Source organism: Lissotriton helveticus, chromosome 11 (genome assembly GCF_964261635.1).
Source record: "Lissotriton helveticus chromosome 11, aLisHel1.1, whole genome shotgun sequence".
Classification (NCBI taxonomy): Eukaryota; Metazoa; Chordata; class Amphibia; order Caudata; family Salamandridae; genus Lissotriton; species Lissotriton helveticus.
Window position 1 is genome coordinate 1,036,320,629 of NC_136072.1, and position 20,030 is coordinate 1,036,340,658.

General features: G+C 46.3%; 1 protein-coding gene across 4 annotated transcripts in view; it reads right to left on the reverse strand.

The window, feature by feature from the left end:
• Positions 1–5,780: 5,780 nt before the first annotated feature.
• Positions 5,781–20,030, reverse strand: part of CUX2 (cut like homeobox 2) — an 854,685-nt gene continuing 840,435 nt past the window's right edge. For all 4 annotated transcript variants that reach the window (XM_078667470.1, XM_078667473.1, XM_078667472.1 and 1 more), the window contains 3 exons: positions 12,395–12,583; positions 11,341–11,614; positions 5,781–9,445 (listed from right to left, as the gene is read on the reverse strand). In XM_078667470.1, the coding sequence (XP_078523596.1) occupies positions 8,587–9,445; positions 11,341–11,614; positions 12,395–12,583 (1,322 nt within the window). In that variant the 3' untranslated portion in view covers positions 5,781–8,586. The remainder of the gene's footprint in view (positions 9,446–11,340; positions 11,615–12,394; positions 12,584–20,030) is intronic.

Here is a 20,030-nt window from a genome sequence, read left to right on the forward strand (position 1 = left end):
CTTCCTTATCGTTTCTGAGCCTGCGCGGTGAGGCACGCGCGCGGCTCATGGAACTACAGACAAAGGCAAAGAATGCCGGGAAATGTGGTCCCGCTCCCGCAAGGCAGGTCCAAACTACAAAAGCCATGGGAAATGTAGTCTAGCACGCTTGAGCTAGGTCGCGTATAATGTGATTATAATTGACTGCCGCTAATCTCGAGCCTGTCCATTCAAGCGCGGTGACATCAAAAGTGAAAGATGACCCGCGGTGAATAGAATACTAGTCTCATGGTGTCTGATTTTAAACAACCTCCTGCAGCAAGGACTCCTACTCGGGGCTTGAATGAACCGGTATGGTGAATAAAGAATTTGAAGAAAGAATAAATAATGAATAATGATGCGGTATGGTGAATAAAGAATTTGATAATAGTGCAGAATTCACCAGATTCTCAGCATATTTATAGCATATTTACAAGGCATATTCACAAGCCAGACAGTTATCCGGTTGTGTGGCCTGGATAGATGTGATGGAAATGAATGGTCCAAACCTCATTAGTTAGGACTGGTCTCAGGATAGTGGCCGGTGGCCAATCGCAATAGCCACTCAAATGTACAAGCAGACATTGAATACTGGGATCAAAGAATGAACCTACAGTGTCATCCACGGGATATCTTCGTTTAACCCGTCCTTATCACTGTTGAGCTTGTACACCCATTTCTGCTCGATTTTGAAGAGGTATCTTGAGGTGTCCGTGATGTGAGTTGGAATGTTAGGTTGTTCTAGCACAGTCCACTCAAATTCCGTTGGTCCATGTCCAACTTGGATAAAATGATTCGTCATTCTTGTAGCTTGTTTCTTACATCTTATTGTGCTCTTATGTTCCGAGATTCTGACTCTGATCTTTCTGGTGGTCATCCCGACGTACCTGAGTGCGCATGGGCAGATGATGAGATAGATCAGGTTCTTGCTGTTACAATTGGTGAACCTCTTTTGTTCCCAAGGGCGAGTTGTCCCTATGTCAACAGAGGTGGTCTTTTTAGTCTGTGGACATGCTGCGCAGTTCCCGCACGGATGGTGCCCAGTCAAGGGTGGCATGTTCCATAATGTCCCCGCGTGGAGGACCTCCTTGGGAGGAGGTCTGGTATGCACCAGCCTATCTCTCAGACTGGCAGCTCTTTTAAACGCAAAGAGTGGTTGTGGTAGGGAGTCTTCCCCAGTATTCAAAATACTCCAGTGTTTCCGGACTATCCGCTGAATGGCATTAGATCTCGTGCTGAACGTGTTCACGAATGTGAGCCTATCGTTCTTTGTCTTTGGAACAGATGGTTCCAATAGTGCATCCCGGTTGTTGTTGTTGTTGTTCGCTGCTCTCTTCATTGAGCGCCTAATCAATTTCTTAGGATAGCTACGTTGGGCAAGTTTGGATGCCAGGTCATCGGAGTGCCTGATTGAATCTTCTTTGGTGGTACAGTTGCGTTGCACTCGCAAAAACTGTCCATACGGAAGGTTGTCGCGTAGCGATTTGGGATGGCAGCTAGTGTACTGAAGCAAAGAATTGCGAGCCATGGGCTTCCTGTATAACTCAGATTTCAGTCCCTCTGGTGTGGCTGTAATCAACAGGTCTAGGAAGGCCAATGAGTGTTGGCTGTTCTCCAAGGTGAACCGTAGGTATGTATTCTGTTCGTTCAGCCAGCTGTGGAACTCGTTGAGAGAGCGTTCATCACCACGCCAGATCACCAGTATATCATCGATATACCTCTTCCATGAGCATATCGATGCCAAAAAGGGGTTCCGATTGGTTAACACACAGTCCTGTTCAAACTTATGCATGTACAAATTCGCCAGGGACGGAGCAAAAACGCTGCCCATGCTTGTCCCAGACGTCTGTAGATAGAACTGGCCCTCAAATTCAAAAAAGTTTTCCTTCATGGCTATCGTAGCCAGATCCATCACTAATGGGATGGGTGTTATTGACTCCCACGATAATTCGCCCAGCAGAGATTCAATGGCCTCCAATGTTTCATTCTGGGGAATCGAGGTATAAAGAGACTCCACGTCGAAAGAAACCAGGTGATCTGTCAGGATATTGAAATCCAGTTCTGGTAGCAATCTAAGTAGGTCCTTGGTGTCCTGTAGGTAAGTAGGCATCAATTTCACCATAGGCCTAAGAAAGAAATCAACAAATGTGGACAGAGGTTCTAATAATGACCCAATCCCAGAAATGATGGGTCTGCCCGGTGGTGGTCTCCGGGCCTTATGGATCTTCGGTAGGACATAGAAATATGGAGTGACAACTGCCTCACCGAGGGTGACCCGAAGTGTGACATATCGCAGGAGAAGACAATAACAGCGGACGACAACAATATCATCAACTTGTCAAAAAGAGAACTAACAGATGATGAGATAAGAGTCCTCAAGAAAGGACTGAGTTTTTGTCCTGCAAGCGAGTTTGACCTGGTGGACACAAGAATAGATCTCTTTAGATACATTCGAAAACTAAAGTTTAAGAAAATCTTTCTTCTACATCCCAAAAACACTGTTGTGGGAAAACATTTGGGAAACACCACAGAGGAACCTATAAAAGCACACCCTAATATTCTTGCAAATCTATTACTGACCCCAACTCAAGAAATTTTGGAAAGGGAATTAACAGGCTCTCAGGGTGGAGATGTATCTTTAAAACAAGTGCGAGATCCGAGCAACATGAAAAAGAAGTCCAAAAAACTGCCTGTTGCACCTCATGATGCAATTGATATTTTTAATGAAGCGGTACTTATGGACTTGGAAAGACTATCAAAGGAAAAGATGGACATGCAATCGTCCAATTTCACGAGGAGAGAAAGGGAGGCAATCAAGTCCCTAAAAAATGATAAAACCATCGAAATTAAACCCTCGGATAAAGGAGGTAATATTGTGATTTGTAGCAAGGAACAGTATGAACAGGAGGCACAAAGACAATTAAAAGATAAAGAGTGCTATACAATCATCCAAAGAACTGAATATGTCAAGAGCATAACAGAATATCAATCAATGCTGACTAAATGGAAGGAGGATGGCATGCTCAATATGGATGACTTCCTTTTCTTGCAATGTGAGTCACCAATATTACCCACGTTTTACCATCTTCCAAAGATACACAAAAATGCCAAAAGACCACCAGGGCGCCCGATCGTATCTTCGATTGGGAGTCTTTTGGAAAATACGTCACGCTTCATTGACTCGTATCTTGCTCCCATTGTGAAAGACTTACCGTCATACGTAAGGGATACACACGATTTCCTCCGTATTATGGACAATATCTCTTGGGATTCGGACATGCTTTTAATAACATTGGATGTGGTGAATTTATATACCTGTATAGCCCATGAAGATGGCTTGATGGCGACCAAGTGGTTTCTAGATAGAAAACCAGAGAAATATAAGTCACACAGTAATATGTTGTTAAATATGATGCGTTTTTGTTTATACAATAACATTATCCTTTTTTCTGGCCAATTATTTAAACAAATCAGAGGTACCTCTATGGGCTCGTGCTTCTCCCTTAGCTACGTGAACCTGTTCGTAGGCTGGTGGGAGAAGCACGAAGCGTGGGGTGAGATCAATGAGGCATGGACAGACAAAATTTTAATGTAGACTAGGTATATAGACGACCTATTTATTGTGTGGAGAGGCGATCGCACCTCGGCTGAGGAGTACATCGCCGTCCTCAACAATAATAATTGGAACCTGAAATTTATCAGCACATTAAGTGCAACTAGTATTTGCTACTTGGACTTGGAGATCTTTATATATAACAACACTCTCCAAACTAGACTCTTCAGAAAACCCACGGCGGGGAATGCCGTGTTACACGCGGCTAGTTACCACCCGAAGAGCCTAATTAGAAATGTCCCTTATGGCGAACTACTGCGCCTAAAAAGAAACTACTCAGTAGAAAATGATTTCCAACAAGCTAAAGCTGATGCCAGTGAAAGATTTCAAAATAGGGGATACTCCAAGAGCTTACTTCAACAGGCTTCAAACAAGGCGTCGTTAGTCAACAGGAGGGATCTCCTGGTGGCAAAGAAAGTGCCAAAGGTGGAAGATGAGGTGAGAATGATTACCAAATTCAACACCAAATCTTGAGATCTGGTCCACATTTTTAAGAAAAATTGGCACATTTTGACTACTGACAGTATTTTAAAAGGGCACCTCCCTCAGCAGCCTTTGATAACTTATCGACGCTGTCAGTCACTATCTGATCATTTAGTCCGTAGCCATTTTTCCTCAAAGGCCCAGCCCCCTGAACTTACCAACATCAAAGGGTCCTTCCCCTGTCTGCGCTGTAAAGCCTGTAAAGGCAGTAAGAAAGTTTAGAGTATCCGGGCAGAACAGGAGAGGATAGACCAAACAGGAAAATAAAGAAACTCCTAAATTGCAATTCAGACTACATCATCTACTGTCTAGAGTGCCCATGTAAAAGAAGATACATTAGGAGCACCATTAACCCCACTAAACTCAGAATCCTTGAACATATGCGAGCAATCGCGAATAAGGATAAAGCATATCCAGTTGCTCGTCATTTCGCAGAATGCCATCATAGCGATAGGGATCTTCTGAGTTTTTATTGTATAGATCAGGTAAAACGTCTAGAACGAGGGCGGGACAGAGAAAAGGCACTTCGAGTCCTAGAATCTAGGTATATCATCGACCTTAAAACTATGACCCCATGGGGCCTTACTAATGATGAAGAATTGTGGGTCCACCTCTAAATATGCACATGGGATCATGTGTATCAACACTCTTATATGTCCAAACTCTAACTGAGAAAAATAGAGATACTGCCTGATAACACACATTTATCCGATAACCGACATCACTGCTCATTGGATTATATAACAATGATACTTTTGCCCATACAGGGCTACAAAACAAAAAAAGAATCAAGTAAAAGAATAAAAGGGTAGACATCCCGATCCATGGCACTAATAACATAATGAAATTGGGGATACACCCCTACAAGGAAAGACACTAACTAAATGCAAGTGTATAGTGTGGCCATGTAGGATCTGAATATCTATCTTCTTTGTATCAAAACGAGAGTATGTACACAAATTATGAACTGTTTGTTGTAGAAATGTTTTTAATTATGCACTAAGCACTTTATTTTTCGCCATGACAAACACTTATGATATATGTGGAGACATATGTTTAAAGATGGCCACCGCTTTTGACAATATTTACCATCATCTATGTCAATGAATGTAGCAATGACCGGTGGGTTTAAAACGGCGATTGATTCTTTACACAAACTGACACTGATGAAGCTAGAATAGCGAAACGCGTCTGTCTGGGGTGAGGGGGGGTTTGCATTAAAATATTCAAAATCCGGATACCAGCGAGCTTGCCGTTTTTCGACTACAGAAGTTGGATTGTGCTGCAATATATATATATATATATATATATATATATATATATATATATATATATATATATATATATACCACCAACTCTCTTGCAGCAGCGATGATTGTATGTAGTAGTATTTCTGATAGACAAGCTCAATATAAAAATAAAGACAAACACAAAGAGAACTGTCGCACTCACCTGAATACTCTGTCCCACTTGATGCTTTGAGTTCTGTAACATTAACATCATCACTGCTCATTTCTGCATTGACAAAAAGTTCTTAAAGTGTATTTGTGTAGCAAAACGTACTGTCAATACATTTTATGCTAACAATTTCCAATCTCAAAATCACCCAACTAAAGCAATCAAATGAAGCACAACAGAATGAAAGAATACATTCAGGTACTGAAAGTCATGTATACCAAAGGTTTTGCAGGTTTATTCAGTGTCCTCAAGTACTTGTACATCAATGCAGCAGGTGCAAAACCACAAACTTCATGTATAGCAGCCGCATGTGGGTATTAAAAATGCAGCAATATTTATGAGTGCCAGAGAAGGACACAACGCAACTTGAGTGACTGGGATTGAAATCATTCTTAATGAAAAACACAAAAACACAAACGTTATTATACAATTCTGTACTTAGTGACTCTTTACAGAACTTGTTGCTTTACTTTTTTTTAACAATATTCTTCAATTTCTTATAGAAACTGAATACAGTACATGAGCCTAACAACATTTCCCCACGTGTCCACTAGCTTTAGTGCAGCTGGATTGCTATATTTCAAAGGCTAAGTGCTGATTCAAATCCTGTCACACTAAAGCTCAGCCTAGCACACTCACAAGAATAGTTATCGCAACGCTATTCCTATATTTTAATGCTGCTTCTTAAGAGACCACCAATGTTCCAGTGAAACATGTTTGTTTGGAGCCTGCCAAGGCTTGCAAATGATCATGGGTTGGGAGATGCTTACCTCTACCGATGGTCAAATGTAATATTGTACAATGTGTTATAGTTAAACATTGACAAAATATAAAAATATTCCCTATTTCAATAAAAATGTTCATAGAGGAAAGCTATTAAATGTACAGCCTAAGGCAAGGGGAAATTAGGTAAGTTGTTTTTTAATTCAATAGTTTAGTCGGAAGATTTGTTTTGCAAGTGGTTGTACAGATTTACAAAAAGGAGCTCCTCTCTGGCTCCAGCCAAAGTATTAAATGTACATCCCCAATCAGCACAGTTCTAAAGTAGCTGTTTGCACCATATGAGAGTGTAGTCAAGAGCATTCCACGTTGGGCCTGAAGGTTTCAGGCAATGCCAGACTTTCCATATATGAACATAAAGCTCAATAACATTAAATTAATCTAAAAGGGAATCATTTACATAATTTGTGATTATCAATGAAAACCCGGCTCAATTGTGGCCATAGAGAACCAGTGTTAAACACCCCTGAAACAAATCCCTTTATATAAGAAACAACCAAAATCCAGCAGGTAACTAAATGGCATGCTAGCAAGTGGGCCATGTAGGAAAAGAAGAAAGATCACTCCACTCTGTTTACACTTCATGAGTTACAAGGTGAACAGAATACAGGTCTGACATCATCCGTAGTACTACATTAGCCATGTTTAGCTAGTTTTTTAATGCAACTCGTGAGGAGTCGCCACACAGTTGACCCTTCATAGTTACAATATAAAGAGGTTACTATGCTCCGACACCTGCAAAGTCTAAAGATGTGATGGCATGTGACATTATCTTTGATAATGGGACAGACGGTCAATAGCCAGGCCGGTGGAAACACTAAGGTACCAGTTAAAACAAATATTGTTGCTTGACTTTTTAAGTCCAAAGCAAGTTAGCGAGGGCAGTTTAGTCGTACTTTTTCTTTGCAGTGGAGCTCCTTAATGCAGAATAATCTCACTGGCATTAGGCCTTTTTAGACACGTACTATATCATCAATACGTAATTGTCACCCAAATTATCGCACAATTGTGGGGGAAGTGCTGAAAATGTTTTTTATAAAGAGCATGTTGAGGTACCAACCAATGCATACAACTTTTAAATTCAATTACAAATGTAAGATCTGCATGTGTTGTTTTAAATTTCTCAGTGCTTTTTTACAATACAGTTTACATGTCCCAAAATATGTTTAAAAGTTTAGACAAAGTTAACAACGAATTTGAGCCAAAGTTTTGTATTTTTTGTGTCCCAACTCATAGATTCAGACTTATTCATATACTGCCACTGTTTCTGAAAAGCCTAAAAAGCTACTTCTTTGCCAGATTGCTTTCACTTAATAGAGCAAGAAAAAGTTACGAATTTAATCTTGCATTCAGTAGGTGTTTTGAAAGCAAAACCAGCTTGCAAGAGGTGACACATTGCAGTTTCTCAATCACCCATTTGAGCTTTTCAAGTTGTTTCCAAATGATAAATACAAGTTTCCAAATGAACAGAAAACCCTGTTATCAAAGCTCTGCTTTTTAGTGGACATTTCGCCATCTTAATGACGTAGAATGAGATGTGTTATTTACCATGCTGAAATTTGTTCAGGAAGGCTATTGCAGACATTTCTACAACATATACACTTGCACATGACACTCGGTGTTACACATGTTTCAAAACATACCACCAAAGCGAAATACAGACTTGAGTGGCGTCAGAATTTCAATTTTAGAGTCTTGTTTGGACTACAACACAGTCTCTTTGAAGGGTTGTGATGCATTGTCTTGCAGACAAATGTGAAAAAACTGTGATTCAAAATGTACTAAATTTGGTCAAGTCTTCTAGTGCTTCTTGATGGCTTTGAACAATTGTCTTTAATCTCATCCAGTGGCAAACTACAGGACTTCAGTGTACATTTAATGACAACTGCTACATCATGATCATTTTATAGCTATCTTTATTATCAAAGCAGCTTAAGCTGTTAATAAATTCGATTTTATTAAAATATCTAAAAGAGTTCTATAAATATTCTTCTTCTAAAAGTGTTCCTGGTTTTAGCTTTAAAACATAGGCCAATTTCCTCCAACCACGTGGCAAGAGTCTAGAGCAAGGGTACATTGTCCTCTCTTGTGGAACAACATCATTTTTCCCCACTACCAGAACATTTCACTTTATGAAACGGGTCAGGCGAGTTCTTTGTTGCACTCCTTGGTTTCATAAAGATGCAATAGTTAGAAATAAAGAGTTAATTAGGACAGTTCAGAGGGGCGAGAGTTCAGAACTCCCATTCTAAGGATTCCTCCTTATTGGCCGCTCTCTCCAGCCTGTGAATGATGTTGTTCAAGTTGGCCATTTTCTCATGCCTCCTCTGGTTATTTGATGTATGCTTGATGGGTGGGTGTGAAGATCCCACATCTGTAGCAGGACTTGAGCTCTGAGGCTTGACAGAACCAGGGTTCTGCAATGAAGGAGAAATGGGAGCCGAGGAGGATGGGATGGGAGAGACGGACATCATGAGACCAGGTGAGGATGCTGCGGAGGGTGAGTTCAAAGACACCTCCAAGCTGCAACGGGAGGACTCGGAAGTTGACTTGAAGCTCATTGGGTCAGTGTGCAGCCTTTCCACAGCTTCACTGTCTCGCTGCAAGTCGAGCGCAGTACAGTCTGGAATTCCAGACATGTGAACCTTAGGGTGCAATGGGGCTCTCCTTGTGAGAGCTCTTGCACTTTGTATAGTTTTTTGTGAATCTTGACCACACACTTCATCTGTTTGCTCTTCCTTGAAATCACTCGGATGATCAGCTGAAGTGGAAACATTGTCTACGTCTGCGTCCAAGCTCCATGACTCACAACGTTTGTAGCAAAAATCAGCAGCAGCATTTTCCACTTCCTCCTGTTTAATGTTGGCCAGATTCCCTTCCCGTGTTGGAGGACGGGTATAATTATCACACTGCATGGAGTGCTTGAAATGGTTGCGCATCGGCTTCCTGTCTTCTGAGTCAAAATCTGGACTGCGAGGAATAGGTTCTCTGTAAGAGTCGTTAGCCGATATAAAGCCATCAGAGCTGTTCAGCTCTTGGTCTGTATCATTGTCCTGAAGTCCTTCCACCAACATTTCTCTGCGCATACGTGATCTGCAAAGGAATTAAAGCAAACATTTAATACAAGGAGTGAGATACACATGCCCTTAGTCACCACGGCTGACATTAATAAAACATTTTTTAAAAAATAGGTAACTTTCTGCATTCTACAAATGTACACTTGATTTGAGAGCTCAACATTAAATTGGCATCTACCTTCTTTCTTACTTAACAACATTAACTGTGTTTGTAACATCTTAATTTCTGAAATAGTTAGTAACTTTGACCCATGATGTTTATATACCAATAAAAATACTCTAGGTGGGTGCACACATCTTTTTGATCCTGGAGCTGTCAGGAGTGGCCCGTGCAAGTAAGAGCGGTGGGGCGGGTTGGGGGGGTGATCGACAGACGACGAGGGAAAATTAAATAAATAATTAATGTTCCCTTGTAGTCGTCTGTCGAGTCCTCCCTCCTCCACCCCACCGCTCTTACCTGCAAGGGTTGCTCTTGGGAGCTGTTCCACAAACTATATTAAATGAGTGAATGCTGTCCTGCAGCATCTGCTACCCTTGGAACAAAACACATGCACACACAAAGATGTCGACAAAGTTTGGCACTTGATGAGTCAATTTATCCATGGTCTAAAGATCTGCACATAAATGTGCACGAACATAAAAATGTCCACTGAATAGCCAGATACTAACAAAAGCATTAATATTTCGAATTCTAATGCTATCATCTGACACTGCACACATCCACAGACTGAAAAGTCAGAACGTGCAGGCGCATATTTTCAATCAGAAGAAAACCCAAATCCAATAAATTTGCCAATTAAGATTAGTGACACAATCTGAACAACCTTCCTTCCATGCATTGCTCCTGGCCTTAAAAATGACATCTCCAATCACATCATATATCGTGGAGGCCTTGCACTGTGCAAAGTAACTGCTATCCTCAATAGGGGTTCTCTACGAGAGGCTAAAGGTGCACTTTGTTTTTGTAACCAAATTTTAATCCTTGCATGCAACTTGTAACAATAAATATAGTGCAATCACAATAGTGAAAAACATCCAATAGACATATATGTCAGTTCACTAAATCATTTACTCTAATTTATCGTATTCCCACCATTCCCCCCTCATTTTACAATGTTTGCGAGGGTAACCTCTTGCAGTGTAAATGGGCTCTCCTTGTTTCACACAACAGTCCATTGCAGTACACCATTCAGCGAAGGGAGGGTGAGCGGCAGAATTTATTACTTTGCCATGAATCCTTTGGCTAGCAGTGTGCCAATCCCAAGTAGGACTATCACATTTTGAATTCTAATGCTTGCATCTCACACCATACAAAACCACAGACGGAAAGTGCCAAACATGCAAATGCAAATTTTTAATATGATTCAGTATGCTATCAAAGGTTTGCAATTGCAATTACGGAATAACCAATGCAATGTGCTAATTGTGAAATAATTGGTAATTTTGCATTGGTAGTCCGATATCTGGGACTGGGATCGAGTGATGCGGGTTGAGGGCTGGGCTGTCCTGGTACAAGGCTGAAACACTGAGTTAATCGCCACGATGCTCATCCCTGTATATGTATTTGTCAGGAACGAATAATGGATGTGTAAGATGACTATTTGCAATGCACTGTAACTATTATGTTTAAACTGGTAAAATAAAGTGTTAAAAAAAAAGCAAACTATGCAGGTGAAGCATGACCTTTGCTGTTCTTGGAAAACACCTATCACAAAGCTTGCAATTCTGCATTCAAGAAAATACTCTTCCAGGGCAAGTCCCACAAAAATGGTAATTCCAAGCAGAATTCTGCCTGTGAAATCTGTGTCCACACTGTGATTCCCCATTCTATGGGGTTTAACTCGTAAACGGGAGGAATTCTGTTCAGCAATTGGGTCCTCAAACACGTGTGCCAAAGGGTTGGTGCAGTACCTGTAATTATGGAACCAGTTGATGACAGTGTTTGTCTTCAGGTTAAGCTGGAATGATAGCAGTTCAATTGTCTGTTGAGACGGGTAAGGCTCTCGCTGATAAGCTTTCTTCAAAGCCTCCTTCTCTTCCAAAGCAAGAACAACACGAGGCTTCTTCATGTGGAGCAGGGTGAAGTCGTGCACCTGGAGGTTGGGACTGGTGCACTCGGAGCGGGTATTGGGAGATTCACTACCTGATCCAGGGCTGATCAGCCCATAGCGCCGCTTCAAATAAGCTGAAAAAGACACGAGGAACAAGTTCATTTATGAGGAAGCTGGCAGCATGTCCGCCTACAGCTGCTGCTTGTGAGAAAACATTTTGTCACCATGTAAGCCTTCAAGTATGTCTTCTAAAGTCAACTCATGGTTTTCACTGACTGGAATACACACTCATGAAGCTAGAAATGTTTAAGACACAGCCTTCTTAAAGAACAACTACCCACTCATGTAGTTTAAGAATGTTTGGGCATCTACTCACTACAATGCTCCACTGTCTTTTGGCTAGGTTTGCACTTTGTATAACACATACATAAAGTGCACACATACTTACATCCATTTTAGTGTAAGTAGCTAGATAATTGTGAGAAAGCATTACCAATCCTGTACGAATACCCGCGTAGGTACTCTGTGAGGGTTTCACATAATTTGCATGGTGAGTAGATACCAAAGGGGCTTACTACAGGAGCCACCATCACTTGGATCACTGGGCTAGGGTTTTGTATGCTTGAGCAAAATGTGAATGTGCTTAGAATGGATTAACTGCATTTCCTGGTTTGAGATGCACTCAGATGCCTTTGGAATTTAAGCAGCAAGTGGAGAGTGCTTACAAGGCTTAATATGGAACCAACGCTTATCTGTCAACTTTCCACAGCAGTCATTTGAAGTGGGAAAGAACCACACCACTTGTGAACAAGTATGATCCATTAACCCCAACATTAAGTATAAGTGCTGGAGACTGGAGGACTTCATATTGACATGGTTTTTTACATGTACCCAAAAAAGAAGGAACAGCTCACCTTTCTTCTCCATTTTCTTCATGTCTCTGAGCTTTTCGACGTTGTGGGGGTCGTTGAGCCAGATCTGCATGCGGACAAAAGGTTCTCTGCCTTTCAGGCTCAGCTTGTGCCAGGGTTTGGGCCTGGATAAAAGGTCTGACACTGAACCTTGAGTCAGACCCAAAATGCTTTCTCCAAACAGCCTTTGCCCTGTTTAAAAAAAAAAAAGAGAAAATCTGAAATAAACTGCATCATGATGGGGCTTAGAAACATAATCTCACTTATGTGGTTCTGAAAATTCTGGATTCATGTAATCGTTCTGGACACGAGAATTAAAACTTCGTCGAAACATGACGAATTTGGTATCAAAAGACCGAGAATGACGAGCACACCATGTACATATATTTCCAGCATATTCGAGTGACGATTTCGCCTCGAAATCGTCATTTGCGTTCTGAACCCTTGGCTTCCATTTATGTGTTGCCCTTTACATAGGCCTTAATCCAGCTGAATTAAATTCCACAAGGACACACTCCTTAATCGACTTTTCTATGACCTGTGCAAGTTGGAACCATTGCCCCAGGCCGAACTCGTTAGGTCAGTTCCCCTCCCAGTGGCCGAACAAGATAGCATCAAGGCTCAACAAGCCATAAAACCATTTCAGCGCGCACACCTGCCGTATCTTGCTAACATCTGTCTCTACTCTTTTTGCTTCACTTACTTTATGGTGGGGAGGTGCCTGTTTTATTGGGGGTCCACCGATATCTGATGAAATGTTGGGCCTTGCCGGGTGATTTGTTGTGGGCAGCACGACGTGAAATATGTACATGTCATCATGACTCTGCTTTTCCTTTGTAAACAATAACTGTAAATGACATACTACAAATTCAAAGAATGTTTGCCTGAAGCTGAATATTCTGTATAAAGAGAGAAGCCTGACTTTGTAAATTCGAGCAGTCTCCTGAGAATATACTTCCCCGTGTGTTGTACTTCTAGGACACTTGTTACCTTGGTTGCAGCCAATAAATCGATCTTTGACTTCACCTAGAAGACTCTGAGTTTCTGTGGTCTGGATCAGGAAGAACCCGAGGTCTCTGGGTGTACCCTGACTCCGCTGGGTTACCGGTTCTGTGCCGGTTCTTAAAAACCCAGTAGCTCACTTATTAAAAATGTAATTATTTGGATCAGAAAGTACATTGTGCGGGTATTTCTGTGTGATACTCTGTCTTGTCTTCATTAATGACATGGCAATGTTTTGTTTTTGCTGCTTGTGAATGGCTTTGGTATCAATACATGGAAACTAGAATTATTCCTCAGTGTTCTATCTGTCCATTAATAATCACTTCTGTGATCTACACAAGGACAGTGATTTGCTGGGTGAAATTTTCCCTTTCAGACTAACACATAATATTTCAGGGTATTGTACCATCTGAAGTGATCTTTTGACTTGAATTGCTCCCTAAATGAGTGATCAAAACATCTGCTAATCGCACAAGTTACTACTTGTGTAACGATATATCTGTAAGAGACATTAGTTAGTATTAGATTCCTTACCTTAGAATATCCTCAGGCGTCAGACTGGATCCGGAAATTTTTGCGTAGCAGTACCCTTGCGCGTCGGTAGGCGTCGTCTGCGGCTCCGCGTCCGTCGTCGGCGTCGTGGGCGCCGTGATGACGTCGTCGGAGTACTTAGACGCCGCCTCCGCGTGCTGACGTCAGTTCTTAGACACAGCTTTTCCGCGCCAGAAACGCAGAGCCATGTTAAAAACCAACACTGGTGCCATTGAAACTAGGGCCCTGAAAGGGGGCAACCCTAACCCTAGATATTGGTTCGCAGAACGGGGAGGATGGGTGGGTCGGTAAGGAATCTAATACTAACTAATGTCTCTTACAGATATATCGTTACACAAGTAGTAACTTGTGCATCTGAAAGAGACACGTTAGTATTAGATTCCTTACCTTAGAATAGATACCCCAGCAATACCAACCCCGGTGGGGGGTCTGCGAACCAAAATCACACCAGAAAGTCCCGGAGGACGGAACGGCCAAAGAAGCCATCCCTCCGGACTTGGCTGTCCAGGCAGTAGTGTCTTGCGAACGTGTGCAGCAATGCCCACGTAGCTGCCTGACAGATGTCTTGTAAGGGCACTCCCCTGCCCAGGGCAGTGGTAGTCGCCGTGGCTCGGGTAGAATGAGCCCGCAATCCAGCAGGAGGCTCCTTCCTAGCCAAGGAGTAGCATGCCTGGATACACAGGATGATCCACCGGGAGATGGTCCTCTTGTGCACCGCTTTCCCCTTCTTCGCGCCCACGTAACCAACAAAGAGTTGGTCATCCACCCGGAACTGGCGTGTGCGATCCAAGTAGAATGAGAGCGCACATTTTGGGTCCAGACGGTGGAGCCGCTCTTCCTCTTTAGAGGGATGCGGTGGCGGGAAGAAGGTTGGCAAGGTGATAGACTGCCCGATGTGGAAGGCCGTGACAACCTTGGGCAGGAAAGAAGGTTTGGTACGCAGCACCACTTTGTCCGGATGGACAGAAAGGAAAGGTGGAGTACAAGAAAGGGCCTGGAGCTCACTCACTCTCCTGGCAGAGGTGATGGCAACCAGGAAAGCAGTCTTCAAGGTCAGAAGGCGAAGAGGACAGTTGTGAAGTGGCTCAAAGGGAGCGCACATCAGAAAGGTAAGAACCAGGTTCAAGTCCCACTGAGGCATCACAAACGGAACAGGAGGAAACGTGTGTGTGAGGCCCTTAAGAAATCTATTAACAATAGGGGACTTGAACAACGAAGGTTGATCAGGCAGCCTGAGAAAGGCTGAAAGGGCAGAAAGGTAGTCCTTGATAGTGCCCAGAGCAGAGCCCTGCTGGGCAAGAGAAAGAAGAAAGAGAAGGACTTCAGAAAGAGGGTCATTGAGGGGATCCACAGCCTTTGCTGTGCACCATGCCACAAATCTGTTCCACCTGCAGGCGTATACCGACTTGTGGAGGGACGCCTGGCTGCCAGAATGATGTTACAAACTTCAGGAGGCAAGTCAAATGGCCTCAACTGTCGCCGCTCAATCTCCAAGCATGGAGGTGGAGACTGGACAGGTTCGGGTGGATGACCGTCCCCTGCTGCTGCGACAGAAGGTCCTCCTGAAGAGGCAGACGAACCGGGGGATCGACTGACAGACTGAGTAGCTCTGGATACCAGTACCTTCGTGCCCAGTCCGGAGCCACAAGGATGACTTGGGCCCGGTCGCGCTTGATCTTCTTCAGCACTCTGGGCAGAAGTGGTATAGGCGGAGAGGCGTACAACAGACCGCAACTCCACTCGCGGCGAAAAGCGTCTCCGAGCGAGTGCCGCCTTGGAAATTCCAACGCGCAGAACTGATGACATTGCGCGTTCTCTTTGGTGGCGAATAGATCTAACCAAGGCTCTCCCCATCGCTGAAAGAGGCTGTGCGCCACGTCCGAGTTCAGACGCCATTCGTGATCCATCATGCACCGACGACTGAGCTCGTCCGCCCTGGCGTTCAGAGAACCCGCCAGGTGTTGAGCCACCAGGGTCACGCCCTGGCGTTCCAGCCATTGCCAAAGGCGAAGAGCCTCTTGACAAAGGATCCACGACCCCACCCCGCCTTGTTTGTTGCAGTACCACATGGCGGTGTTGTTGTCCGTGAATACCTGCACTACACTCCCCCGTACAGAGGGGAGGAATGCCTTCAGTGCCAGACGAATCGCCCGGAGCTCCAACAGGTTGATGTGGAGCCGGGTCTCCGCCGGAGACCAGAGGCCTCTGATCTCCGCCTCTCCCAAGTGGCCTCCCCAGCCCCGGAGGGACGCGTCCGTCACAACTACGTGCTCCGGTCGGGGAAGGGAGAGGGATCTGCCGCTGACCCAATCGCGGTCCGTAAGCCACCACTGCAGCTGTCTCACAGTGCCCTCCGAGATCAGGACGTGGTCGGATAGGTTGCCCTGATGCTGGGCCCACTGAAACTTCAGGTCCCACTGCAGAGCCCGCATCCGCCACCTGGCGTGATGCACCAGTAGGATGCAGGAGGCCATCAGCCCCAGAAGCCGCAGCGTCAACCTGACCGAAACCCGGGATAACGGCTGAAAGATGGGAATCAGAGCCTGAATATCCCGGACCCGCTGTTCGGGCGGATAAACCCGAAACCGCGCCGAGTCCAGAACCGCTCCGATGAAGAGGAGCTTCTGAGAGGGGCACAGGTGTGACTTCGGCACATTGATGGAGAACCCCAGCTGGTGCAGGAGGTCCGCCGTCGTCTGGAGGTGGCTGACGACTGTCTGGGGCGAGCCCGCCTTCAACAGCCAGTCGTCGAGGTAGGGGAAGACTGAAACCCCTAACCTGCGCAGATGAGCTGCGACCACCGCCATCACCTTTGTGAACACCCGTGGGGCGCTGGTAAGGCCGAAGGGGAGCACGGTAAATTGAAAGTGCTCGTGGCCCACCATGAACCGCAGGTAGCGCCGGTGGGCAGGCAGGACGGGGATATGAAAGTAAGCGTCCTGCAAGTCCAACGCTACCATCCAGTTTCCTGGGTCCAGGGCAGCCAGAACCTGAGCCAATGTCAGCATTTTGAACTTCTCCTTGCGGAGGAAGCCGTTGACTTTCCTTAGGTCCAAGATAGGGCGTAGGCCCCCTTTGCCCTTCTTGGGTACCAGAAAGTAGTGGGAGTAGCAACCACACCCTACTTCTGGCCCAGGAACGCGCTCGATGGCCCCTTTGGCCAAGAGGGCCGTAACTCCCTCCTGCAGAAGTCGCAAATGATCCCCCGATACACGGTGGTTCTGCGGTGGCATGGCCGGAGGAGTCGCCTCTAAGGGGAGGGAGTAGCCCCTTCGGACGATTTGCAGCACCCACCTGTCCGATGTGACAGTGCGCCAGTGGAGGTGGTGATGGCGAACCCTGCCTCCCACTGGCGTCACATGGGCCTGAAAGCACGTACTAGGAGGGTTTTGAGGCGGATGCTGCGGGGGAAGATGTGGACTGACCTCGCCGCTGCCCCGACCGCCCGGACGGCGGTTCCCACGGCCGCCACCGCGTTGGGTATTGCCCTGCAGTGCGTGGCTGGCGGCGCGTATGGGCGCACCCCTTCCGTGGCCACGAAAGGAGTGAAAGGCAGCCGATTGCTGGCGCTGGCCCGAGAGGCCCAAGGACTTGGCCGTAGCCCTGGAGTCCTTAAAGCGCTCAAGCGCATGGTCTGGCTTGTCGCCAAAGAGGCGACGGCCATCGAACGGCATGTCCATGAGCGTGCTCTGAACATCTGCCGAGAAGTTGGCGGACCTCAGCCAGGCGTGGCGTCTGACCGCCACCGTCGTTGCCATCGCTCTACCCAGCGAGTCAGTGGTATCCAGCCCACACCGGATGGAATACTTGGCTGCATCCCGGCCCTCCACAAGGGCTTGGCCGAGTTTGGCACGTACCTCCAACGGACACTCAGGCAGCACTTCCGCGACCTTATCCCACACAGAGTGGGTGTAACGTCCCAAGAGGCAGGCGGTGTTGGAAGACCGCAGTCCTAGACTAAGGGATGAGAAGATCTTCTTCCCATACTGGTCATACCTCTTGGATTCCCGGTCCGGCGGGGCCGACGGGAATGCGGTCTGGGAATTGGAGGCCTGGATGACCAGGCTCTCGGGGGTAGGGTGGGAGGACAGGAAACATGGGTCGCCCGGGGCTGGACGGTGGCGTCTGGCCACGTTCCTATCTACGGGCGAACCCGTAGCGGGCTTGGACCAAGTGCCCAGAAGAACGTCGGTCAATGCCTCATTAAAGGGCAGCAGAGGCTCGGCCGAGCTTGACTGCGGTTTAAGGACCTCAGTGAGGAGGTTAGTCCTCACGGCCGCGACGGGGAGCTCAAGGCCCGAGGCCTTGGCAGCCCTCATCAGCACCACACTATATGTTGCCCCCTCCTCCGAAACCACGGTAGGGGGGGAGACAAACCCAGTGTCTGGAGAGGTGTCCAGGCCACTGGCCTCCCCAAGGTCTCCTGTCCAGTCCTCCTGAGACTGACACTCCCTGGTCAGAGGGTCCTCCGACCCCTCCCAGTCCTCTTCATCACCCATCTCCTGAAATTCAGGGTTTTCAACCAATGGGGCCTGTTCATAAAAGTGAAATTCACCAAACGACGTCTGGAGCGGTGCCCAACGGGGCCGTTCTGACGGCTGAACAGGAACGAAGGTAGAACCGGGGCCGGCGCCGCCCGAGGACGACGCCGGGGAGGTCGTCAGATCCACCGGCGACGATCCCGAAGGAGGACCAGCGGCGTCCTGCGGCGCGGGCCCGAAGGCGGCGTCGGGCCGAAGCACCCGACGGCGTCGGGGCCGGAGCCGCCGACCCGCTAGGGCCCCCAGACTGGTCCGCTGGGCCCGAAGGCGCCGCGGAGCCCGTCGGAGGAGAGAGTTTCCTCATGGCCATGAGGAAGCGCTCGATCTCCTCCGGGGTCGCGTTCAGCCCAGGGACCGGAGGGTGTGGAGCTGCACGCGGCGCCCGCAACTCCGACGGAGCCACGTGGGTGGTGTCACCCGAACCCCCGGCCGCATCGCGCGAGCGTCGGGGGGAGTCCGAGGAGCGATGACGCCGCTTGGACTTCTTGTGCCTCTTACCTGACGACGACTTCGACCCGGAGGAGTGCGGCCTACTCTCGGAGCTGTGGTGGCTCCGAGCCCGCGACCTGTCCCTCGACCTCCCAGGGGATTGGGACCTCTCACGGCGCGGGGCCGAATGCCGGAGCTCGAGGCGCCTACGGGACCGCTCCCGCCTTGCCTTCGAGGAGAGGGCCCGGCAGTCGGAGCAGGCCTTGTCGTCGTGGTCGACGCCCAAACAGGACAAACAGACGCGGTGAGGATCCGTGACCGACATCAGACGGTCGCAATCGTCACAGTGCTTGAAGCCGGGCATCCCTACGGCACCGTTCGGAGTCGAGAGACTTCGAAAAGCAATCAAAAAAGTTAGTAAAAAATGACTAGGGTTACTGCTTTTTCCAGATCTGCGCTTGCTGGCGCGGAAAAAAGAAGAACTGACGTCAGCACGCGGAGGCGGCGTCTAAGTACTCCGACGACGTCATCACGGCGCCCATGACGCCGACGACGGACGCCACCTACCGACGCGCAAGGGTACTGCTACGCAAAAATTTCCGGATCCAGTCTGACGCCTGGGGATATTCTATGGTAAGGAATCTAATACTAATGTGTCTCTTTCAGATCTCACAGCTTTAACAAAATGTATTTATTTATTTATAAAGTTTTATATAGCGCGAACAAGATCCTGAAGGATATCAGAGCGCTTTACAAAGTAAGGAGGGAAGGACATAAATTCAATATTGACAACAGTAAGAATACACAACAGGAATTCTAGTCTAAATCCCAGACAAATAAACGCCTTAAAATCTAAAAAAAAACCACATCTATGCTACAACGGGCGTAAGCCGCAAAGGGGACCTATGTTATCTGGAAAGCATTTAGATCAAGTTAAAATGTGGAATTCTGTGAGTGAATTTAGCACTTTTGAAAAGTTCAACAGAGGAAGTTGAAAAATATTATGCTATCTACAATAGGGCAAACATTCCAATACTGAATTACAACACTTAAGTTATTTTTTTGTTTATTAAATGAATCACTTAAAATACAAGTTTTTAAGTGATTGGTTACCC